At 43.8% G+C, this 24,579-nt stretch overlaps 1 protein-coding gene across 5 annotated transcripts in view; it reads right to left on the bottom strand.

Moving 5' to 3' along the window:
• LOC310878703 (putative E3 ubiquitin-protein ligase HERC1) overlaps positions 1–24,579 on the bottom strand; it is an 84,326-nt gene that overhangs the window by 34,163 nt on the left and 25,584 nt on the right. For 2 of the 5 annotated variants that reach the window (XM_083793064.1, XM_083793065.1), the window contains exons 18-43: positions 23,886–24,092; positions 23,401–23,613; positions 22,179–22,352; positions 21,633–21,750; positions 21,005–21,131; positions 16,655–16,841; positions 15,920–16,061; positions 14,898–15,062; positions 13,742–13,811; positions 13,605–13,650; positions 13,192–13,451; positions 12,177–12,374; positions 11,792–11,912; positions 10,689–10,929; positions 9,712–9,878; positions 8,702–8,863; positions 8,505–8,602; positions 7,874–7,969; positions 7,373–7,540; positions 6,689–6,928; positions 6,194–6,277; positions 5,652–5,877; positions 4,953–5,241; positions 3,135–3,970; positions 2,258–2,483; positions 537–706 (exon numbers count right to left, since the gene is read on the bottom strand). In XM_083793064.1, the coding sequence (XP_083649190.1) occupies positions 537–706; positions 2,258–2,483; positions 3,135–3,970; positions 4,953–5,241; positions 5,652–5,877; positions 6,194–6,277; positions 6,689–6,928; positions 7,373–7,540; positions 7,874–7,969; positions 8,505–8,602; positions 8,702–8,863; positions 9,712–9,878; positions 10,689–10,929; positions 11,792–11,912; positions 12,177–12,374; positions 13,192–13,451; positions 13,605–13,650; positions 13,742–13,811; positions 14,898–15,062; positions 15,920–16,061; positions 16,655–16,841; positions 21,005–21,131; positions 21,633–21,750; positions 22,179–22,352; positions 23,401–23,613; positions 23,886–24,092 (5,031 nt within the window). Of the gene's footprint in view, positions 1–536; positions 707–1,806; positions 1,854–2,257; positions 2,484–3,134; positions 3,971–4,952; positions 5,242–5,651; positions 5,878–6,193; positions 6,278–6,688; positions 6,929–7,372; positions 7,541–7,873; positions 7,970–8,504; positions 8,603–8,701; positions 8,864–9,711; positions 9,879–10,688; positions 10,930–11,791; positions 11,913–12,176; positions 12,375–13,191; positions 13,452–13,604; positions 13,651–13,741; positions 13,812–14,897; positions 15,063–15,919; positions 16,062–16,654; positions 16,842–21,004; positions 21,132–21,632; positions 21,751–22,178; positions 22,353–23,400; positions 23,614–23,885; positions 24,093–24,579 lie in introns of all 5 variants that reach the window. The other 3 variants (XM_083793067.1, XM_083793068.1, XM_083793066.1) reach the window with 3 other exon arrangements.

The following is a 24,579-nucleotide window of genomic DNA, read 5'->3' as shown; positions in this document are numbered from 1 at the left end:
CTTTGGACATTTTTGGAAATGTTTGGAAACGTTCGCCCATAATAACATCATAGGAACAGCAGGTTGAATATTGATTGACCTGTGAGCTTTATACAACTCTTCGCTTATAATGCGCGGTTCTCAACCCCATTACAGCTCTGGATTAAGAGCGTCTGCTAAATGCCTAAATTGTAATTAGCTGGTTACGTTCGCTACGCTTGTAATATTCGTCTCTCTGTATCGTCAGAGTTTCCAGTACAGTAGAGCAGTGGTTCTCAAAGTGGGGCCTAGGGACGCCCAGGGGTCCGTGAGGGATTTCCAGGCCATCCTCTCCCAAAACAATTGTTAATTAATATAGCATCAAAATCTGTTTAACCACTTTGACGCCCATCTTCTTCTTTAATCTTTTCCTTTCGGCTATTCCCTTCAGGGGTCGCTGCAGCAAATCCTCTGCTTCCATCTCAGCCTGTCCTCTGTCGTGCACTACATTTTCTCAGATGGGTGTCTGCGGCCACGTTTGAGAACCACTGCAGTAGTAGTCTGTGATTTGTCCTTACCCAGGCTGCTTCTGGCCAGTGTGCTGCTAGGGCCAGGCTCCAGGAAGCTGGTCTGCTGCTCTGTGAAGGCCTCACAGGAAGCAGAGCTGGCCAGGCTGAAGCAAGGGTGGTGCATGGGGGAAGTGTTTACCAAGCCGGCGAGCGAAGGGAACCGAACTAGCACCATCTGCCTGGAGGGAGCCAAGACACATACCATAACATGCAATATATTGCACTAACGGAAGCTAACGGCAGTCATATTTGAATGGCTCAACCATGTACAGGTATAATGGTGTGCTCGAGGTCGACTTTCAACACATGCGTCACAAAAATTAACAAACCACGGTTCCTCTTGTTAAAAAAGTAAAGTGTACAAGGATTGTCAGTATGTTTTTGATGCCACGTGTTTGAATCGCTTTAATTCCATTAATCAATAGTATCGAAAGGAGTAACGCTATTTAAAAACGTAATTATTTGAAATGTATACAAATTTTATACCACCAAATTGTATCATGGAATTTCTTTCATGTAGCAAAAAAAGAGCAAAACAAAAACAATCCTATTTTGTGTGCATAGCACTTTTTTCCCCTTTTTCACGTGGTATTGAAAAAAGTATTGAGTATAATTTTTTATTGTTGTGTAAAGTTTCAAATTCTGGTATTGTGACAACCCTAAATTGTACCGCAGATATGTTGCCTGAACCCTTTCTCAAGCCAAGGTGCAAATACGGTTCTGTTCTTTGGAGCGGGGGTGGAAGATACAAAAACTAGCTCAAAGCCTCAAAGTAAGGGAAAACTATTTGTCATACTTAGCCGAGGGCGAGGCTAAAGCCTAATTTATATTGTGGGTGTCTGCTATATTTAAGTAAGTGTGTTTGCCGACCTGGCCCAACCAACGTTTTGCGGTTCAGTGGCTTTGTTACAATAGCAACCAGACACCAAGCCCAGCTGAGGTCTGTTTAATCTTCTACAAACATGGCAGCCAAATGTCTTCATTCATAAAAACAAGTAGCATCATCACCAATGGCAGAAAGCATCCGCTTGATAAGTGTAAAATGTTCTGCGCGATATGTCACAGAGCCCAAATAAGCTTTAATGAGCACTCGACGCACAACACTGCCACTCCCCTTCCGTTGTGCTGAACTGCGATGTTTTGTGTGAAGGCCTACACATGTTTCCTTTGGCACAGGGATCAGTTGGTTAGCTCACAGCAGGCATGGGCAGATGGAGCTGGATGCTGGGTTAAACAAAGCACAGTCTGAATCTTTCACACCACCTTCAACCTGACTCACCCATCCGCTGGGCCTCAGGTGAACTGCTGCTACTGACAGACAGAGATCTGTTGCAATCAGTAACAATTAACGCCGTGGCCTACGACTATGTTTGTATCTCACTGATCCTAACAACATATAGAACATTTCTGCATTTTCAGTTAACCAACGTTTTAATTCTCATTGGCTACAGAGCCAAATCTGTAGGGGTGAAACAGTTTAGTCCAACTAATGAATGTAATTGATTTTTTTCTTATCTTCACAGACGGCAAAAATAGTAGTTCTAAAAGCTCTGAGGCATGAGACTGGTACATTTGAAACGTTTCACACGTCTATAAAAAAAAAACCTAGGCTTACTTCTCAATACATTTCAAAAGTCTGAATAATCGCTAAGGACATAGGCGATAGTTGCAGCTCAGACGTGTGTATATGAATGGGGCAGTGGTCTCTACTTGGTCTCTACTGTACTTACTGTAGGAGAGTGATGGGAAGGAAAGGGTTGAAGTTCTCGAGGCCGTCCGTCTGCAGTCCTGTCAGCAGGGAGGCGGCGAGGTCGTTGGACGACGACGAGGCAGAGGCTCCGTCTGACTGGCCAAAGATGGCGGTGCCCTCTGAGCCCGTGCTGTAGAGGGACACGGAGCTGGACGACTTGGACACTGGCTGAGAAGACGAGTGGTGGTGGTGGTGGTGGCCCAGGTCTGTAGCAACAAGGCAGGAGAGGAGAGATCAACGCTCAAGTTCACATTCAATTGCATTGAGACCCCGATGACCTGACTCTACAAATGTCTTCTAAAATTCTAACAGATTTCTGAAAAACCTGTTTCTATGTCAGTGGTGCTTAAACCTTTTCATTTCAAAGAGCCCCACAATTATATAAATTATTTGTCCGCCGACCCCCGTCTCAAAATATTTTGTTCCAGGGACCCCTCCCCAGAAGCAAAGATTTGAGTTAAAAATGTTCACTGTGAAGTGTGAAAGAATACATATTCAAAGATTTGCACACATTTTCTGCTATTTTTCAACAGCTAAAGTTTAAGATAATGGTTAATGTGTTTAAAAGCTAAGGCAATACAGATGAGTCCTCAGGTAGTAGGGAGTAGGATATTAATACAGATATTTTGACTAACCAATTTTCATAATTTTGTTCATGTACAATAAATCATCACATGACACTGTTGTCACTGCAACACTTAGACAAACCGGCTATTCTATACATTTCAAAATTCTTTGATTTTCTTGCTCTTTTAATGTATTTATTATTATCTTCACGTATATATAGGGATGAAAGTGAAAGTGGTTAACAAAAAAACAACGACGAGAATCAACATGAAATTCCAAAATCGATCTACCTTTGCGTTCTTTGGGTCTTTTGTTTTCATGCAGCTTACTGAGGGCTCCTTTGTAGATCATGACCTGCGCCCGCTCCAGGTCAGCCAGAGCCACGCTCTGCTTGATGGGACAAGGCCTGACCGCCCACTTCACCATGCTCCGCACCACGTACTGAAGCACCGACCTCAGCTCAGCGCCATCATCCCCGGCTGTGCAGACTGCTGCAGCCTGGTTGAGGTTGGGGCTGGGAATGGGGTTCGTGGGGCAAATGGGAGAGTCATTTTTGGGCACCTGGAGCACATCCGTGAATTTCCCACTGCCGAGAATGACAGCCAGAGATTTCAAAGCCCCGAGGAGTAGGTAGGACACTCGGATTGCTTTCAACTCGAGGGCAAAGGCTTCTGCTCTGGGGGTTTGAGGGGTTTGTTGGGTCTGGGTTATTTGGGAAAGTAGAGTGGAAGTGATCTCCTGTTGGTCACAGACCTGCGTGGCAGCTTTGGGTAAAGAGCTCAATAGTAAAGTTTCTCTTTCAACCTTCTCCTTGAGTTCGCTCCTCTCACCATCGCCCATCAGCCTTCCATCTTCATCTGACATGACACGGGCAATGTCTTCATCCAGATTCCGCTCCAACTCAGTGCGGAGAACGTTCTCCTCGTCCGAGCAGCTCTTCTCCGAGGCCTGACAATGGCTTTGAGGCCCTTGTCCCTCAGGCTCCTCCAGGAGCCCCGTCAGACAGACCAGATCCAACAACACCGACGGTTTGATGCCTCGGAGCCGTGTGATGTCAAAGTGTAGCGAATCGCATGGCTCCAGTGAAGTGATGAGTGTGTCACTGGGTGACCAAGAATTCAGGAAGCTTGGTTAGTGAAGGAGGGCAAAGAACACAACCCACAGAGACACAGCAGACAGCATGGCAGTGGCAGGAAGGAGAGAGGGCATCAATGGATTGGAGGATGAAATGAGAAAGAAAAAATAAAGAATGGGAGAAAAAGGAAGAAAATAAGCTAGGTGAAGATCAGAAGGGTTAACAGAAATAAAATGAAATGTTTAAAATGAAAACGGAAAAGACAAATTTGTGAAAAATGAAAAGGGTATACTGTAGATGCATGCGTCGTCAATAAGGCTTTCAAAATCAAATGAATACTAGCGTCAATAAATGGCATTGTATTAAAAGAAACATTTCCTTGATTAAAAACAGTATCAGTTTGAGAAGGACTTGACACTTGACATTATGTAATGGCTAAAGCAATACAATATTCTGCAAACAAAATGTAGCATTTCTGCACGGAACATTTTTTTTTTTTATTAAGTTCATATAATGTTTTTCTCTCATGAACTGTGACTTCTGCCATTATATTATATATGTATTCATTTAAATAATTTATTATATTTTTACCCCTCAGTTATCAGTCTAGGGATGTCATACACATACATTACTTGGGACCAATATTACATCACCATTTGGGTCTTTAAGGGAATTCTTTTTGATGTCTTTGTCACTCCATACATTCCTAGATTCATCAGTTCATACATTCCAAGATTGCTCACTTCATACATTCTTAGATTCATCTCTTCATACATTCTTTGCACATTAAAGGTATTTTTTAACACAGTTAACATTATTTGAAATTTTTAGCAAAATGTTCAGAGCAGAGTAAAAAAATAAAACAATATAAAAAATAATGTAAAACTAAAATACTAAAGGGCATTCACTTCCATTGAATACCCCTTTTAACTGCTCTTTTCCTTTCTACATACATACAGGCTTCCCTTTAGAAAAACAATGGAATATGGGAACAACAAATTGGGTGCCACTGATTCATGAATGTTTATAGTACCTGAAGGAGAGGTCAGCCTCTTCCCACTGGAGTTTGGCCAAAGAGCTTCCCTCCTTCATCACTCCCAGCAGGGTGGCCTTGCGCCCAGTGGGTTTATGGAGGCACAGGCCCCCGGCCCGGAGTCCACTGTCTACCCCTCCGATCACAGCCAGCACAGGCCAGACCTCAAAGCATAGGTCTGCCAGCTGGGCCTCTGACAAGCCCAAAGAACCAGCCATGAGGCTCTCTGTGGTGCTACGAGCCTGGTCTTTATGTTTGTCCTTCTCTCCATGGAATCGGGGGCTGGAGCCTTTTAACAGAAAGAACGTGAGTGAGCAAAGAATACCACGCTATACTGCAGTGATTCTAAACCTTTTTACTTTCAAGGACTCAGTTTGATCCATTAGAACGCAGACCAGTTATGTCATTATTTATTTATATCTCACGTTCTTTGTAACCCATTTTTTTGTAAGCCAACCTGGGGAGAGCAAAGGACTGACATCATGCTTCCTTCAATGCACTGGTCCATTGGTTCTTTCTTAACTATCCATCATTTAGCCAAGGACCCCCAGGTCAGATGAGAAGCAGTGCTGTACTGTATGACCTTCTGTTCGCCCACCCCCAAGACACACATGCCCTTACCCTTAGTTTTACAGTCTGTATTATTTTTTACGCGCATGGAGGTCGACACGAGCAATGCGTCAAAACTCATTGAATCACCTGGCTTGAGGTTCCCAAAGCTCCCGTCTTTAATGTGCGGACCGATGAGGTCCAGGCGGCTCTGGATGTGCTGGTTGATGTGTGGGCTCCACTGGTCGCACTGGTGCAGCTTGTGGAGGAGCTGCACTGTGGCCTCGAGCAGTGCGGTGGTCCGGGGGCTACACAGGGGCTCCCCAGGCAGCAGGTCACAGGGCATGACTCGCATCTGAAGGTCACATATCTCCACCTGAGGGTGCAAGAGCAGGATTATTATTATTTGTTTTTTAAAAAGGAACAATTTAGGGAGGCGCAGGGCCGGGGCCTTTGTTCAGCAGGGAGCAGAACTGGGAAGGATAGTTTAGCTCTTGCTACTGAAATGATCCATTATTTATATGGAGAAATCCCGTCATTTAACATGCATCTCTCCTCGCTGCTACTGTAACTCGCTTTTAGACACTATAAAATAAATGATTTGCATTGACTTTTCACAACATCAGACTAACCGTGGTGAATAATCTCAAAGTGTATGATCAGAATGCCGACTGACTGGTTCAGTTAAGTACCTTTTCTCCTGGATTACTGCTGTAGAACAACACACAGGGGAACAGCTCTGTGGCAGACACATTTTCAAATGCCAACTTTGGCTCCTACAGAAAAATACAATTAGACAGAGAACACGTTCAGGCTTTATTCAATGTTTCATCATTTCAACATTTACACTAGAGGCAAAGAAAACATTAAGAGCCCAACCGATGCCAGATATTTGGAGAGTCCTAGACCACCGATTACTGATGTTATACCCATAACACATTTTTTTTAAAGCATTAAATAGAGATTTGATTAAAGTTTATATATAAGAATATGTAACTTATAAGCAAACAAATACAACAAACTAAAAACAAATCACTTTTTTGATAGATTAAACAATTGTATAAGTATAGCATGAACTAAAACAAATTTAGATTTCTGATTTTTTTTTAAGTAAAATAGTGGCGTATATTTCAGCCAGACGGATATGGATGGGGCTCTAGAAGACATTGTGTTCTGATGTACTGTACCTTGTTGTTCTTTGAGAATGAGATGGTGTGGGCCTCCATGTCCAGGATGCAGGTGATGGTGTCCCCCTGAGTGAAGGGGGGCAGGGTGCGAGGCTTCTCCCCTCCGTGGTACAGGCTGCCACTGTAGGCGCGGTACAGCCACATGTCAGTGGTGGTGTAAAGGTTGTAGTCTCCGATGGGCCACCGAGAGACCCCAACACATGTGCCCTCGTTGCCTTTGTTCTCCTTGGTGATGTTAAACTGAGGAGATAAAGCGAGAGACAGGGGAATTCATGTTAAACAAACAAACTAAACAAACTTAACCCATTCTGACCTGAGATCAGATTCATACGAGGTTTCCACTGGACTCGATTTTTCAAAAATAGCAGACCTACAAGCTCGTATCGCGCCACTCGGTGGCGCGATATGAGCTTGTAGATCTGCTATTTTTAAATAGCTAAAGCACGACAGGATGCCAACACCAAAATGGGTTCCCGTTCAGAATGGGTTAATTTGTGATTAAAGCTGTTACAGTATACAGTATGTTGTGCATGACATGACAAGCATGACATAATTGGGTTATTGTCTCTCTCTCTGCTGTCTTTGCCTTTGGTGTCTCCAAACTAGCTCCCTCAACTCAGATTCATGAATAATATATATAATAATAAAAACGTCATTGAATTCTGAAGTTATTATGCTCCTTACCTTCCATATAAAGCAACCAGAGGAGATGGAGGTTGTGGCCAGACTGTAACCTTTCCCTCCTGAGCCGTGGGAAACAATGTTCCCATTTTCCAATGAACAGCAGATCAGCTTATAAGGGTCAAAAGAAAAATTTCCAATAGAAATACATTCATCATCGCTGCCGGAATCCTATAAAACAAGACGTTAGACAACATTAGACAATAATAGTTCACAATGAAGAAAAGACAATTTACAAAGCAAATTGCCAGTATAATAAAGATTAGATTACCGGTATATACATGTGGATGATGTGGCTCATCAAAGACAATTATTTTAAATCATGGCTTGAAACCATTTTAAGAAACACAAATGTAAAAAGAAGAAACAATACAATGCAAAATAACGCAAAACATATTTTGAGGTGTATATACTGCAATAATAATGTGTGGATCTCACGTGGACAGCACAATGTTCTAAAGCACAATGAGAGGCATAATTTGTCTATGTTATATAAAATATGACCTTGGTTGTGCTTTCAGACATCTCCTCCTGGTTCTTTTCAGCTAATGGTTCCTCCCACATGGTGACAGAGAGTAGCCTAAATAGCTGCTCAATGATCTACAGGGAGACACAAAAGAAAAATTGTTAATTTAAATGCAATCCATAACCAATGACACAATTGTATAGTAACTTTTTTTTTATAGTAACCTCTCATCGCATCCTGCTTTTGTTTGCTTAATTTCTTTTTTAGAATCATTCACTTGTACAACATTATACTGTAAATGAATTAACCCATGAATCTTTTTTCCTTCAAAGATGGCCAAAAATCATCTGTTAATGATCAATCAATGTGATAGAGTATACAAATATAGTGTAACAAAAGGGACCCTCAAGGGTCCATTTACTAATTGAGAACCACAGACGAAAAACTGTCCAAATGTCATTCTGACCCCTCCACGAAAAGGCCTCGTTGTCCTGACCGCTTATCCATCATTTATACATTATGGATAAATAGTGTGGACTTAAGACTGTTTTTCTTCTGTGGCATTCAATTATACTCAGAGTTAAATGACCACTGAGGATTTCACTGTGTACCATAATGACTGACCGACCACACAAGATGAATGACATCATATTTAAACAGTCCATTTACCTGCTGAATTTGAACGGGCTCAGAACACGCAGGTAAAAGTCCTTCTAGAATATGAAAGGACAGAAGTTTGGTTCGAAGGTTCCGGAAATGTGGAGAACCTGTAAACAAAGGGCCAGTAAATTATTATTTATCATTATTGCATCAAACATTGTGAACGTCACATTGCAGATGATATAAGGCATTCTGTATGGTTTTACCCAAAGGACACTTGTGGGATATGATGTCCATAAGTGGATCAATCCACTTGATGAAAGCAGGGACCCTTTTGCTGCCTCTCAGCGACAGGATACGTCTCAGAAACACAAGGAAGTCAGCCAACTGAGACTCCACCACTCGGCTCGTCTGCATTATCTCCATGCCTACACGTGGAAGAACATTTAAACGAACTGTCAGAACTGCAGCATCACTCCCAATCTTCCGCCGTAGCCTGAAAACCCACCTTTTCAGACTCCATCATGGCCCATAGCACTTACCCTAACCCCTTAGATAGCATTTCTGTTGGCTTAGATAGCATTTGACACAGACTTATAGCATGTTATGTAGACAGCACTATAATTGTATTGTATATAGTCATAGCACGCCATAGTACATATGTATAGCATAGTAGTAAATATGTATAGTGTATGTATAGTTTCATTATATAGATATTCCACGGTTACCTTCTTAGCTTACGCATGTTTCATGATAAATGCTTTTATGTGATGTATTCCCATGCTTTTGTTCTTGCTTAAATGTAAGTCGCTCTGGATTAAGAGCGTCTGCTAAATGCCTAAATTGTAAATTGTAAATTGTAACGAGAATCATTCTCCGTTTCATAGTAACAGCGGTTCTCAAACATTTTCATATCAAGGACCCCTAAATTGTACTTGGCTGCAGCCAGACACCCTTCTGAAAATAGCTTGAGGGAAAAGAAGATTTGTCAACTGAACATTTATCAAGATTTTAAAACAAACAAGAAACAATAATCTTAGAAATACGCGTTGAGGTGCCCAGTTAAGGACATTGTATGCACATATCTACTGTTCATACACATCTACAATACACTATTTTTCCATGATTAAATTGATTTTCTTTATTCAATTATTGTGGTGTACATCTAACAGACGATTGTCAGAAGGCCAAAGTTGTTTCACTGTTCAGAATTGTGAGAATACACTGTACATGATAAGCCGAAGTGAACAACGAAGCTAGCTTAAATATGCCTTACCACCTGGCTTTGATCTGCTGCTACAGGAGTCTATCTCCTTATCCTCTGCTGTTTTTCTCACTGCTGCCTCCTGCTGGCGGAAAGTGTCCAGGAGAGTCTGCAGTTGCTTACACATGACCTCCATTAAAGCCTGGGACACGTCCAGAGGCAGTGCACCTTCACAGGAGCTGCATTCATTGATTACATACAGGCATTTCAAACAAATCATATCAATTCATAATGCACTAATCTGAATAATAACAGCAGTTCTATACACTCAAGTTAGGGTGGCCCGGCTGGGGCGATATCGTCAAAATGAAATGTCACAATATTTGTGACAAAATACCAGGAATATCAGCCTGGACGGTTAGCTCGACCGTCTGGGCACCTAGGCTGCCAAACCAGCCAGACGGCGTGCCGCGGGTTCGACTCCTGAGCCCGACGGCCTTTGCCGCGTGTCACTCCCCATCTCTCTCCCCCTTTCCTGTCTGGCTAGTACTGTTCACTATCAATAATCCCTAAGGTCTTCCACCGCCGGCTTGCTCGCTTTGCCCCAAAAAAATGGCAACTAAAAAATACGGGGAAGCAGCTTTTTGCTTCTACGGGCCGTCGGCTTGGAACAAGCTCCCACTGTACCTTCGTCAGGCAGCCTCGGTAGACATTTTTAAAGCTCAGCTCAAGACCCACTTCTACAACATTGCCTTTAATTGATCTTTTTTTTTTTTTTTTTTTTTCATGTCCTCACTGTACTGCATTACTGCTTGTTTTTTAATGTCATTGCCTTGCTTTTCTTTTATTCTCCATTGTTCTGTAAAGCACTTTGAGCTGCATTTCATGTCATGAAAGGTGCTTTATTATTATTATTATTATTATTATTATTATAATAAAGGCATCACAAATACCGGGATATCGATATTATTGCCAAAATATTGTATCGTGACGACACAAAATCCAAGAGGACATCTAGTCTCAAGTTGTTGCTGTTTTGAATTATTCACCTCGCAGCTATGGCCAATATCTGAAGCAGGCGAGAGCAAGCCAACTTGACGGCTCCGCTCAGTAGCATGGGTCCAGACAAGGAGGCTGCCAGCAAGCTCTGGTTCATCAGCACACACGTGTTGTCAGTTAGCATGGAAAGGGTCTCCAGGAGGCCAGACTTGACCACCAACACCACGTCCATGGGCTGGTAATGGAAGTTCAGAGCAAACACTGAGGCGAGCAGGAGATGCTGACTGGAGCCTGGAGGAGAAAGAGAGATAACATTAATAGCACATTTACAACAACAAACACAAAATGATAGCCAAGAAGATAATCGATAGCTGCAGCCCTGCAGTGTAGTACAAAGGCACTGAAAGAATGAATTATCGAGTGTGTGTGTGTTAATACAGTGGTTCTCAAAGTGGGGTCCGGGGAACCCCAGGGTTCCAGGGGGTCCCCATAGAGTATATATATCTATAGAGAAGACACCCGAGTTCTCCTCCCATCCACTTGCATTGAGTTGCTCAAAAGCGCATGAGGCGGATTCACTCCTCCTTCCTGGTAGGAACAGAGTGCATTCTGGGACGGATTGCAATGGTGAGTGGCCCCAAACACATGAACGCGCTGCCGTTGAACGCGCACGAGCGTCGTCCGTCGTGAACGTGGACAACGATAGTCAACGGACAGCGCGTTCATGTGTTTGGGGCCAGGCTGCAATACCTTCATTCGGCCACTATGTCCATTTCGCCTCAAGATTTCCTCTGGGTGCCTTCTCTATAAATATTAAATATATATACTCTAAGGGGGTCCCTAGCTAAATGATAGTTTGTACACTCTCAGAGTTAAATTAACATTGATTTTACAATAAAATTGGGGTCTCAGAGATAGAAATTTGTCTGTAGACAAATGCATGTCAAACTGGGGTGGTCCTTGAAATTAAACAGGTTGAGAATCACTGCTGGAGCCATAAAAACCTTCTCTTATGGGGGGCCCCTGGCATATCTCTTCAAATGGGAGTTCGCGGGCCAATTAGTGTCAATTTGGGGGTCCTTTCCTTGACGTGAAAACGTTTGGGAACCACTGTGTTAATACTGTAGATCCAAACAGCGATGGTCCAGCTAACCTGTGGGTGCTCTTTCTAGCAGGGCCTTCTGTCTGAGGACATGCACCACCTGCTGGAAGAGGGTGTGAGCTGCAGACTGGAGATCCCTCCGTGTCATCGTGGCTGCTGCCTGCGTGCCAGACTGGGGCAAACGGAAAACAGAAACCTTGTATCTCCATTTGTCATCTTTTCCGTTGCTGTCGGGCAGAAAGCTCTTTTTCTTTTCATTTTTGTTCTTTCGTAAATTAATGCCCTACTTCGTCATACTACGTCACACAAAAGCATCAAAAGTAGCAGATCCACAAGCCTCGAAACGTTTTGAGCTTGTAGAATGTAGATCCTGCTACTTTTGCATTTGAATCCTGAAAGGTTTTTAAACATAGTATGAGGTACACAGTGGTGATACCGTGAAGTGCCGCATCTCCTCGTTAGTTCCAGGCGGACATCCGATGGTGGGCGCTCCCAGACTGAAGCAGCCAGACAGGAACTGCAGCTGCACCGACTCCAACAGGCCAGGGAAACGTGGATGGAGGGACGAGCCGCTGCCCTTCTCCTCCATCTCCACCAGGAAGGAAGAGATCTGACGCAGAGCCTCCAGCCGCACCTGAGGGACACGCAGAGGAACCCACGTTAACCCATTTAGGGTTGGCGTCAAAAAAAAGAAAAAAAGAAAATATACATATTCAAAGATTTGCGCCGCATTTTTACGACCTACAAGTTCAAAGCGCGCCACTCGGTGGCATGCTATGAGCTTGTAGATCTGCTATTTTTCAATAGCTAGCTGCTAAAGTATAACAGAATGCTTGAAACACCAAAAGGGGTTCCCGCCCCAAAATGCGTTAAATTACAGTTCATCCAAATCAGCAACCTGGTAATGTTGTTGTTGACACAGGTAAAGTACATTACATTCAATGTAGTTGGAACAGCGGCGAGAACGGACGCCAACAAACCTACGCCTACTGCTTTGAAAACCAACCATATCACTGCCCCAATATGAGGGGCAGTGACCTAAAGATCCTTCTTTTGTTAAAGTCATTGTAAAGTCATTGTCCTCAGTCTCTACTTGAGTGAAGTGTTTAGATACCGACTTGTGAGTCCAACTGCACAGTGAACAATACAATTATGAGCTATTGATTGGTTAGTCAACCACATGAACCTTAGCGTCCCTATTCTGGACGCAAACATTCGGCGGAAATAGGCAAACATTAAGCGAAAATAGCAGATCTTCAAACTCAACACGTCATGGTGTGAACATGGTGTGACACGGTGTGAGCTTGAAGAATCTGCTTGCATCTTTTGTGTACGACAACGAATATAGGGTTCACGCGGGTATTGGGTAATGGTTCAATTATTATCATAAGGTAATTATTATCATCACACTGTAATTGGTAGCTTAATTAAAGTCGGGGAAATCACATTACCTCGGCCCTCTGTTGCTGCTGGAATATGGCTATGGTGATGTCCTTGGGGTCGGCCTCAGGACACATTAGTTTGTCAGGCAGAGATGAAGGGGACGGGGACAGCAGGCGGTCCAGGCTCCCACATAAGAAGTGGAAGACTTGGCAGAGGACGGGCGAGCTGTCGGCCCCGCAGGGAGACATGGTGGTGGCGGTGGGACTGATGCACTGGCGCAGGCGTTCCCAGGCATCCTTCATGATGTGTAGAGAACACAAAGGCAACCCTGGAAGCCACACGGAGCAGAGGTAAGCATGATAGGTTCCTGGTTCTCTCAATTATGGTTTTATTTTTAAATAAAATATGCCCACAAGATGGGTTGTTTCACTTGTTTCACTCCTCAGTATAGGAATATATTTGGATACAAAATCCTACTTACCCATCTTATTCTTAAAAGATCCCGGAGAGCTTTTTGTCTGGTCAACCTAAATGAGACAAAAGCCACATTAGTGACCCAGCAATGGTAAGGCAGTGTAGTAGGAGCCACAATACTGTAGCTTATTGTACGTGACTTACATGTTTTCTACCATCAATATTAAGCTTGAGTTCAGACTTGGGCCTGAGCGGAGAATCTACAGATAATTTCCTGAAGGACAAGGATACTCACAGTTAGTGGAAAAGAAACAGTGGACATATTATAAAGCGATACCCTGTTTATGAAACCACACGTGCTCTAAGTTCTCCATAAAGAGCTGGCTGAATAGAAACTGGACATAATTATAACTATCAGTTAGTGTGACACACACACACACACACACACACACACACACACACACACAGATCAGAGTTTGCGTTAGTCCGGTAATTGCCAGTTTTGACCGTTTTTATGTGGCCAAGACCGGAAAATAAAATTCCCTCCGGACATCCTTGACCGATTAAACAACCCATGGTAATTCATTATCTCTCTCTCTCTCTCTCTCTCTCTCTTTCAGTTCCAAATATAATGCATTAAAGACGTAGTGAAATGGCATTTACTGTCACTTAATTGTGAAGTTTCAGTCTGAAACGGAAGCCTGTACGTTTCTGAACCAATCAGAGCGTTGCATCCCTTCAGGCTATGGGATGTTAGTAGCTCCGCTTACACGTGAGAGACAGACGGCCAGCAACACATGTTTGCTACTACTACGTGGCATAATGTTTAACCTATAATGTTTTCACATATTTTAGCGTGTTTGGAGGAACGTGCAGCAATGGGAATCAAACGGAGCTAAAAAGGGTGGGTGGGGGGGTTCCGATTTTACAGGGCCAGTTTTGAATTGCAGCCGTCCGTAGGTGCCCTTTGAGAGCGGTTTTGAAGGAGTTACATCATCATGCAGCACGTTTTCGTTCCAACGAAGCAATTCATATTTTATGGACTTTTGATATAAAAATCTATTGTTATTTATGCCCATATGCTCTAAAAAGTGTGAAAAACGTATATATTTTTTCATTTCACTACGTCTTTAACCGTCATTGGCTACGTCTATGCACCTGCTTGTCCTTCATGCATTAGAAATGCTTATGTCCGTTATTTTGATCAGATGTCTGATAAATTGTAAATCATTCCAAACACGGTGACCTGCAGTTTAAAATCCTATCCACACGCACACGCGCACGCACACACGCGCACACACACACACACACACACACACACACACACACACACACACACACACACACACACAGTTCTTACCCATCTCCGATGGTCACAGGTTGTGGGTTGTCCCATTTGCTGGGTTCCACCCAGGCCGCTGCGACCCCCATTAGGAGGAACAGACAGCGGGTCACCACCTGATGACAGGTGGCGGGGAAGGACGTGCCCCCCTCCTCTGACTCCCCGCGCGTCTCCCCTTGCTGCCTGCAGGGGGCGGTGGTGGAAAAAGTACTCAAATGTTTTACTTAAGTAAAAGTGACAATACTGCAATGCAGAACTACTCCGTTACAAGTAGAAGTCCCGTATTCAAAATGTAACCAGGTAAGGGGTACCAAAGTTATCGGCAATCAATGTATGTTTTCTAATCAAAATTAAAATCTACAAAGTAACTAAAGTTTTCAAATAATTGTAGTGGAATAAAAGTAACCTTTTTTGGCTCTGAGACGTAGTGGAGTACGTAGCGCCACAAACACAATTAAATCGTTAATCGTAATAATTTGCGTGTCAATTAATGGTCAACTTAAAGGACCACTTCACCACTTTTCAACCTATCTTCATATAATAGGTCCTCACTAATAATCATGAAAAAATGGCGCAATTCTTTTCTACTCAGTCTGTGTCAGTTCAGAAACCGTCTTCCAGTGACATCATCGATGGGGAATACAAGCTAATAGAAACTGCAGGCTTTCTAGTCCTGAAAAGTTGCAATGCGAAAATGGAAGCCATCGTTCTCACGATAATGAAAATCATTATCAACATTTTTGTAAAAAAAATCTTGTTTAAAAAAATAATCTGCCTAATGACACTGGAAGACGTTTTTTTAAACTGCCCACATCCCTCCTATGAGACACAGACTGAGTAGAAAAAGATCGTGCCATTTTTTCATGATTATTAGTGAGGACCTACTGTATTATATGAAGATGGGTTGAAAAGTGGTGAAGTGGTCCTTTAAATGTGTACTGGTGGTGGCAGCCTCGTACACCAACCTGGGGGCTGCCTTCCTCTCGGGGCTCTGCATGCTGATGGGGAGTGTGGAGGTACCAAAGGGCTCGTACACCTACCTGGGGGCTGCCTCCCTCTCGGGGCTCCCCGCGGTGCTCTGCATGCTGCTGGGGAGCGTGGAGGTGCCAAAGGACTCGTACACCGTCACGTTCTGCTGCAGCTGCATCGCCTCCCGGGTCGCCATGAAGGATTCCAGCACCTCTGTAAGAGAAGCGGGTTGCTTTCGTGAAACCGGTGATGCTTGTAATGTACACACCGTATCGATAGTTGGTAAAGTGCTAAAAAAAATATATATATATATATATATATATATATATATATAATATATATTAATAATTTAATAAATTCAGACAAAAACTACCTTTAGACTACTGTCCCTTTTTTGTGTGCATTTCAGGCAAACAATGAAGTATATAGGACTTAAAGGAATAGTTAACCCAAAAAATTACTTATTTTCTATCAATTACACAACCCATGAAACCTTGACTTTTTGTTTTTGGAGGTGCAAAGATTGGCCTTTGTCTCTCCTTTGTGGGCTAAAGCATATGCATGAAAAAAATAATCAAACCTGTGTGAAGTGAGCGGTGGAACTATACTGTAATTGTTATACTGTACTGATGTACTGGTACTGTAGTCAGTGTGAAGCTCAACAGACAGACACTTAAAAAGACTGGTGTTACACTAAAAACTCAGCTTCCCATCATGCACCTGTGCACAGTGTGAAAAAAAGGTTTCAGAGTCACTGGGCTACACCACTGAAATATGGGACAAAATGAATGACGATGCGTGCTTACCCGACAGGTACATGCGACTATTGTCCAGCGCGTCCTCCTCTGGTGTCTCTTCCTGGTTGTGTTTTGCTATGGAAGTAGAGAAGACCTGCTCCTCCACCTCTCTACCCTGATCTCCTGTTCCAGCCTGCTCCCCTGTGGCGCTGACCTCCAGTCTGTCCTCACCAGGGCTCTGGGAAGCCTGCAAACTCTGCAGTAGAAAGGACTAAACTTATTTTTTTTCTAAAGACTGCTGATTTTTCTCCGCAACATTCTAATGCTTAAATGTATGCACCGTCGTACGATGGTATCGATCGTACTGTATGCTGAAAATAGCTGAGCGACAATCTCAGAACGCGTTGCATTTTCGGTGTGCGACATTATCGTACAAATAAGTATAAATCAGGCTTAAAAGGGCTTAATCTCGTTGTGAATCTTTGGTCTGAACTATATTTACACGCTTACAAAGTAGGCACCATTTTGCATGAAAACCTATAAGAAATTTTCAAAAGACGACATAGATCTAGGGTCAGTGTGCTTGTTTTGGCCCAAGCAGACTATTTGAGGAATGTGCAAGTGCTTTATATTAGCTGATCAATCAATGATAAATTGTGCCTTGAGATTGCTGGCTCAATCCTCTAAAACAGGTCTTAGTCGGGGGCCCCGGGGAAAAAAAAGGACCATTTGGTTCAGATTCTCGCAAATTCGCCAAATTTGGCACAGATGTTGTCCATACCGTACTTAATCATTTTAAGATGGGTGCCAAGATTGGCGCCCCATGGTACTGCCATATTGCGCAATCCAATATGGCTGCCACCCGAAAAAAACAAAAAGGCCTAGAATCATTAAAGATACCACTTTTTAGGGGTTTTCTGGGCCGTAAAATCTGATTCTGGTGTTATTTAAATGATTTGAGGTCAAGATTACCCCTCAAGGTCAAGTTTACTCATCAAAGTTTGTATATAAAGGTAATATTGGGGTAAAATCCAATATTTCTGGTGCGCCATGCCAGATGCTACCCCCAAAAAGTTATTTTTTTTCCATTATAAGTTGTAGTTGTATATGTATCAATGTTTCACAACTCAAAACAGTAGATTGTTCATTATAAACAACAAACTAATACAAGTCCAACTTCAACAACGGTAAACAACAGTAGGGGACAATGTAATCAAAATAGTCACTCCGTAAAACTTGCTAAAATCAAAAAGTTAGATCACAATGTTGTCTTTCACATTCTTTGTCCACAACGGTAGCTTGTTTGGCAGAAGCTGCATGACTTGTGCTAGCATTGAGGCATTGCTACCGTTGTGGTGTTGGATATGGCAGCAGTCATCCACATGGTGCGCCCCACAACAGCAAAGACATTCAGCGAGTATGTCTTGCTCAACATTACACCATTTCTGGAGGCCCAAATGACTAGTACCCAACGCATTGATGCTGTATGGGACAACTACCCAGAGGAAAATAACCTAAAATATCTTACACAGAAACGGCGTGGGAATGGTTCACAGACAAAAGTCGGTGATGGTAGCACTCCAATCCCTAAGCATGAATGGAGTGGCTTCCTAAAAAACGAGGACAACAAAAAGGAGCTCTTCTCATTCATCAGCACACAGATCTCAAAGAATGACATGCGTGGAAAGCTCCTTCTGACTACCCGCTTTGAGACTGTGCTCTCCAACATGCCTTGTGATGTCACAAAACTACAGAAGTGCAACCATTCTGAGGCAGACACCAGGATCCTCCTGCATCTGGCACATGCAGCAGAGCAGGGTCATACAACAGCCTTTGTTCGCACCGTAGACAGCGATGTTGTCATTTTGGCAATCCGGTTTTTCGAGACCCTTGGCCTAACCGAGCTCTGGGTGGGTTTCAGTACTGGTCGAAAATATCGTGACATACCAGTCCATACCATCTACTCTGATCTCGGTCCATCAAAGTCATTGGCACTACCCCTCTTCCACAGCTTAACAGGGTGTGACACAACTTCCCAGTTTCTTGGATGTGGCAAGAAGACAGCTTGGGCAGCCTGGAGAAGCATACCAGACCTCACCAACACACTAGTTGCTCTCACAAACACCCCTGACCTCTTCAGTCTTGAGTCTGTGCATATGCAGAACATTGAACGATTTGTCGTGCTCATGTACAGCAAGGGGTGTGGTGCAGCTGGTGTCAATGAGGCCAGACATTGCCTCTTCACCACTGGAAGTAGATCACTGGAAAACCTCCTACCTACCCAAGCTGCACTGTTCCAGCATGTCAAGCGAGCGCTACTGCAGGCAAGTTTCTACTGGAATCAGGCAACCTAGGTCCAGCAGGAAATTCCTGACTTCAATGAGTGGGGCTGGCACAAAGATGGCACTGGCACATGGCAACCACTGTGGACCACTCTTAGTGATGCATCAGCAGCATGTGACCTTCTTGTGCGCTGTGGCTGCCTCAAGGGATGCATGGGAAGGTGCAAATGCCACCGTATCGGTGTCCGATGCACAATCCTCTGCAAATGCGAAGGTGGGTGCCTTAATAATGAAGATGACAGCCAGTAACTCCACACCTTGCAAGGGATGGAGACACAAAGAATGTGAAAGACAACATTGTGATCTAACTTTTTGATTTTAGCAAGTTTTACGGAGTAACTATTTTGATTACATTGTCCCCTACTGTTTACTGTTGTTGAAGTTGGACTTGTATTAGTTTGTTGTTTATAATAAACAATCTATTGTTTTGAGTTGTGAAACATTGATACATATACAACTACAACTTATAATGGAACAAAATAACTTTTTGGGGGTAGCATTTGGCATGGCGCACCAGAGATATTGGATTTTACCCCAATATTACCTTTATATACTAACTTTGATGAGTAAACTTGACCTTGAGGGGTAATCTTGACCTCAAATCTTTAAAACAACACCAGAATCAGATTCTACGACCCAGAAACCCCCTAAAAAGTGGTATCATTTATGATTCTATGACTTTCCGTTTTTTTCGGGTGGCAGCCATATTGGATTGCGCAATATGGCAGTACCATGGGGCGCCAATCTTGGCACCCATCTTAAAATGATTAAGTACGGTGTGGACAACATCTGTGCCAAATTTGGCGAAATTGCGAGAATCTGAACCAAAATATCCCCGGGGCCCCCGACTATCTTCAAAATGGTCCTTGCTTATAGCCTGAAACAGTGAAGTGTAGAAACATAGTGGCCCTCTGGAGTGAGTGTGGAAACATAGTGGCCCTCTGGAGTGAGTGTGGAAACATAGTGGCCCTCTGGAGTGTGAGTGGAAACATAGTAGCCCTCTGGAGTGAGTGTAGAAACATAGTGGCCCTCTGGAGTGAGTGTAGAAACATAGTGGCCCTCTGGAGTGTGAGTGGAAACATAGTGGCCCTCTGGAGTGAGTGTAGAAACATAGTGGCCCTCTGGAGTGAGTGTGTAAACATAGTAGCCCTCTGGAGTGAGTGTGGAAACATAGTGGCCCTCTGGAGTGAGTGTGTAAACATAGTGGCCCTCTGGAGTGAGTGTAGAAACATAGTGGCCCTCTGGAGTGAGTGTGGAAACATAGTGGCCCTCTGGAGTGAGTGTGGAAACATAGTGGCCCTCTGGAGTGAGTGTAGAAACATAGTGGCCCTCTGGAGTGAGTGTGGAAACATAGTGGCCCTCTGGAGTGAGTGTGGAAACATAGTGGCCCTCTGGAGTGAGTGTAGAAACATAGTGGCCCTCTGGAGTGAGTGTAGAAACATAGTGGCCCTCTGGAGTGAGTGTAGAAACATAGTGGCCCTCTGGAGTGAGTGTGGAAACATAGTGGCCCTCTGGAGTGAGTGTAGAAACATAGTGGCCCTCTGGAGTGAGTGTGGAAACATAGTGGCCCTCTGGAGTGAGTGTAGAAACATAGTGGCCCTCTGGAGTGAGTGTAGAAACATAGTGGCCCTCTGGAGTGAGTGTGGAAACATAGTGGCCCTCTGGAGTGAGTGTGGAAACATAGTAGCCCTCTGGAGTGAGTGTGGAAACATAGTAGCCCTCTGGAGTGAGTGTAGAAACATAGTGGCCCTCTGGAGTGTGAGTGGAAACATAGTGGCCCTCTGGAGTGAGTGTGGAAACATAGTGGCCCTCTGGAGTGAGTGTAGAAACATAGTGGCCCTCTGGAGTGAGTGTAGAAACATAGTGGCCCTCTGGAGTGAGTGTGGAAACATAGTGGCCCTCTGGAGTGAGTGTAGAAACATAGTGGCCCTCTGGAGTGAGTGTGGAAACATAGTGGCCCTCTGGAGTGAGTGTGGAAACATAGTGGCCCTCTGGAGTGAGTGTGGAAACATAGTGGCCCTCTCCGTCGTCACAGTTGCCCACCCCTGCCCTATAGCTAGACTGTGTGACACTGTACCTGTTTGGTGGCAGCCATAGTCTCAGCAGCTACTATGCTGCCAAGATTGTCTCTGTAGGCCAATAGGGTGCTTCGGATTTTAAAAACCATCTCATAGACTTTGATCAGCATCTGGCAGGGCTCATACCTGTCACAAAGCAGAATGGGAAAGCAACTTAGTTGTGGACAGCCATTCCTTTGATTGTATACCCTCAACGTTGTGTACACTTGTAGGGCAGGGGTAGGCAACAGGCGGGCCAAAACTGTCCCAGAAATAATATCTGGCCTGTGAGATAATTTGGAGATCAGACCGACAGTCTCACATAATAATAGGCAAATAGAGAAACCATCCCCACCTAAAGAAGGTTTAATATACTTATAAATACTGATACTCCATGTTGAGAGTGAAGCTGGCATGGGAGTGAAAACAACACCTGAACCCCTAGCGTTCTTATTCTGGGCAAGTGAAAATAGCTGATGTAGATGCTCTCAACACATCACAATGCTTTATGAACCCTGTGGGGTGGAACAGAAATCACAGCACATCATGTCACATCAGTCACATAGTCCATTTAGCTGTGTTAATTAGATCAAGCAGAGACATACGTACATTGGATTATTTTAGTGCCGACGTGTTTGAACCACTGACCTGTCCTGTGAACAGGCCACGTCCAGCAGTCCAGTGTGTTTTAGAAGAGCTGCCAGGCTGCAGCGACAAACCATTTCCAACAGAAGATCGCCCGAAGAGCCTCCACTCTCCCAGTCTGCTGTAAAAGCAGTTATTATCACAGTTATTATCACAATCACTAGACTTTCCTCTTTACTCCATTCAGGACGGGAACCCCTTTTGGTGTTTTAAGCGTGATGTTATACTTTAGCTATTGAAAAATAGCTTGTAGATCAGCTATTTTGAAAAAATCGTGAAAATGTGGCAAAATCTTTGAATATATTATTCTTTCAGAGCGAACGTTTTTACTAAAATCTTTGCTTCTGGGAGGTCCCTGGAACAACATATTTTCAGATGGGGTCGGTGGCCAATTACATATATTTTTGGGGGTCATTGACATGACAATGTTTGAGAACGACTGACATAGAAACATAGGTTTTTCAGAAAACTGTCTGGATTTAGAAGGCATTTGTAGAATCGTCCTCAGGCATAAATGTGTTAACATAATGCATGCAAAACCCAATGTACCTCTGCTGAAAGCATAGTCCATCATCTTCTGCCACAGGGTGCTGGCCGGTTCCCTGGAGGAGCCCAGGGCCAGTTCCAACAGGGTGCTGGTGTCCTCTGTTAAATTCAGCTCCGTCAGCCTGACCTCACTGCTGCCCAGCAGCACCGCTTCAGTCAGCCACTTCATGTCATAGTCTACAGGACACCGTATGTAGAACAGGGCAGCATAAAGTCAGTGATTTGTTAAGAATTCTTTAATATTTTGTGTACTGTTTTTTGTATGTGCTAAATCAAATCAAATCAAATCAAAAGGTATCTTACAATTAGTGCCATCCAGATACATCAGCCATTATTTGACTTAATCGATGACATCTGTACTGTTTTCTGTACTTTATCGTTAGTATTATGTGTTACTCCTGTGTTACTCCTAGCTTACTCTTTCTGTATCTGTCCTGTGTTTCATAACTGCTGTATTGCCATGACAACTGACTTTCCCCAACAGGATCAATACTGTACATGTGTCCATCTGTCAGAATGAAACATAACATGGTTGAATATGCCAACTCAAACAGCGGATACTTCCTCGCAGCAACTCACACCGATCTCAAAATGTTGTGTGTCTAAACCCCATTATTTTCTATTAAATAATACTAAGTAGAGATCAAGACTATCCACAAATATGGGTATTTCGGGGTGTGGTCGAAGCATGTAAACAACACAGCTTACCATTGAAATTGCATTAGGGACACATGGTTACATTTAATGCGTTTTTCTGTCATAGCGCAATATATGGTGAAGTATTATAGTGCATGTGATTGCAACAACCTATGCATTAAAGCAAAAATAAAATCTCACTACTGAAAATGTTTGCATGACCAAGTCCTAAAAGTGCGATTTGTGAGCATGACAGGAGCCACCCCACACAGTAGCGCTGATTCCTAAACAATCAACAGCATGTAAGATGATGTTTTAGTATTGTCCCTGCTGTCAACCAGGTGAAAACATTACAGATAGAGGCTTTAACCTTTGCTTTCATATGAGACTTCCGATCAAGACTATGGAAGATGCTTCAGAATATTTTGCTAGTTTGACCACATCAAATGCTCTAAAATAATAACCAAAAATATTCGATCTATAAGAGGTTGTACCTTTGAAGGCATGTTGCACAGCAAAAACAACAATAGTCTTGACCGAAGGCTACGTTTAACCAAAAGCACCACCAGATCTCTGTAAATTGTCCTACCCAGTTGGTCTCCATCCATTTCCAGACCATTCCTGAGGAGCAGATTGGACAGCCAGAATTGGGAGGCGTTCTCCTGGGGTGAGGGGGGCGGGCCCTGCAGCATGTCGCCAAGGCAGCGTCCAGTGGCCAGAGCCACCGAGCGCTCAAGGTCCAGAAGCCACACCCACTTGTTCTCCTCCTGCTGCTGCTGACCAGACGTGTGTTCACCTTGTTCTGGAAGGAAATTTGGGACGCAATTGCAACATCCTTTTATCTTTGAATATGTAACACCTGGGAATTGAACCCGGTTCTCTAACCACTAAGCCAAAGGGATATCCTTATGACCCGGGGGGGGGGGAGATAATATCTCCCATATATCTTCAGCCTGATGGCCTCGTAAGTCTAATACTATTACACTTACGAGGCCATTAGGCTGAACATATACATCAAAGACTGTAGAATCGGGTCTTATAATAGGGTTATAACTAAGCGACATCTTCACCCACCTGAGGAGGAGGAGGATGATGATGCGCTGTCCTCCTCCTCCTCCTCCAGCGGCCGTCGGTCTGGCAGCAGACTGTTGAAGTGGTTGAGCTGCTCCAGCAGGGCCAGCAGCTGAGTGAGCAGCGGCCGCACCACGGCCAGCGGGAGCAGCAGGAGGGAGTACACCACCTGACACAGCAGGCTGCCGGCGACTGAGCTGTACAGCACGGCTGGGAAAGGAGAGAACACATTAACGTCAAAAAAAAATTAACGTTAAAACAACAGCAGTAATACAATACAGTGAGGACATGAATAACAATAAGGATTTTATAAAAGCTCAACTAAAAGCAAGAGTGTATAAGTAGGTCTTGAGCTGTGCTTGTGCCCGTCGAAGGTATAGTGGGAGTTTGTTCCACGCCGCCATAAGAAGAAGAGCTCTCATCCGGCCGACCCGGAAGTGATTGTCCTCCATTGCCACGCCAGTCTCGCTCGCGGCTGTGAACTGCATAGCGCGACGTCGAATTAATGTTTTATTAACTAAAATCACACCTGTGTGAACCGAGTGGTGCAATTCCTCTCTCTCTCTCTCTCTCTCTCTCTCTCTCAGCACTACCCTTCTCTCTGTTTCTGGCACCCCGTACTGGTATTAATAAATGCACGCACGCAGCATTACCCCACACGGACATTGCTGGCCATTGCTGGTTTCATGCATGCGCA

This window comes from Protomyctophum parallelum, assembly GCF_964188405.1.
Source record: "Protomyctophum parallelum genome assembly, chromosome: 21".
Taxonomy (NCBI): Eukaryota; Metazoa; Chordata; class Actinopteri; order Myctophiformes; family Myctophidae; genus Protomyctophum; species Protomyctophum parallelum.
The sequence above is the reverse complement of the archived record's forward strand: the minus strand, read 5'-3'. Positions and strand labels throughout refer to the sequence as shown.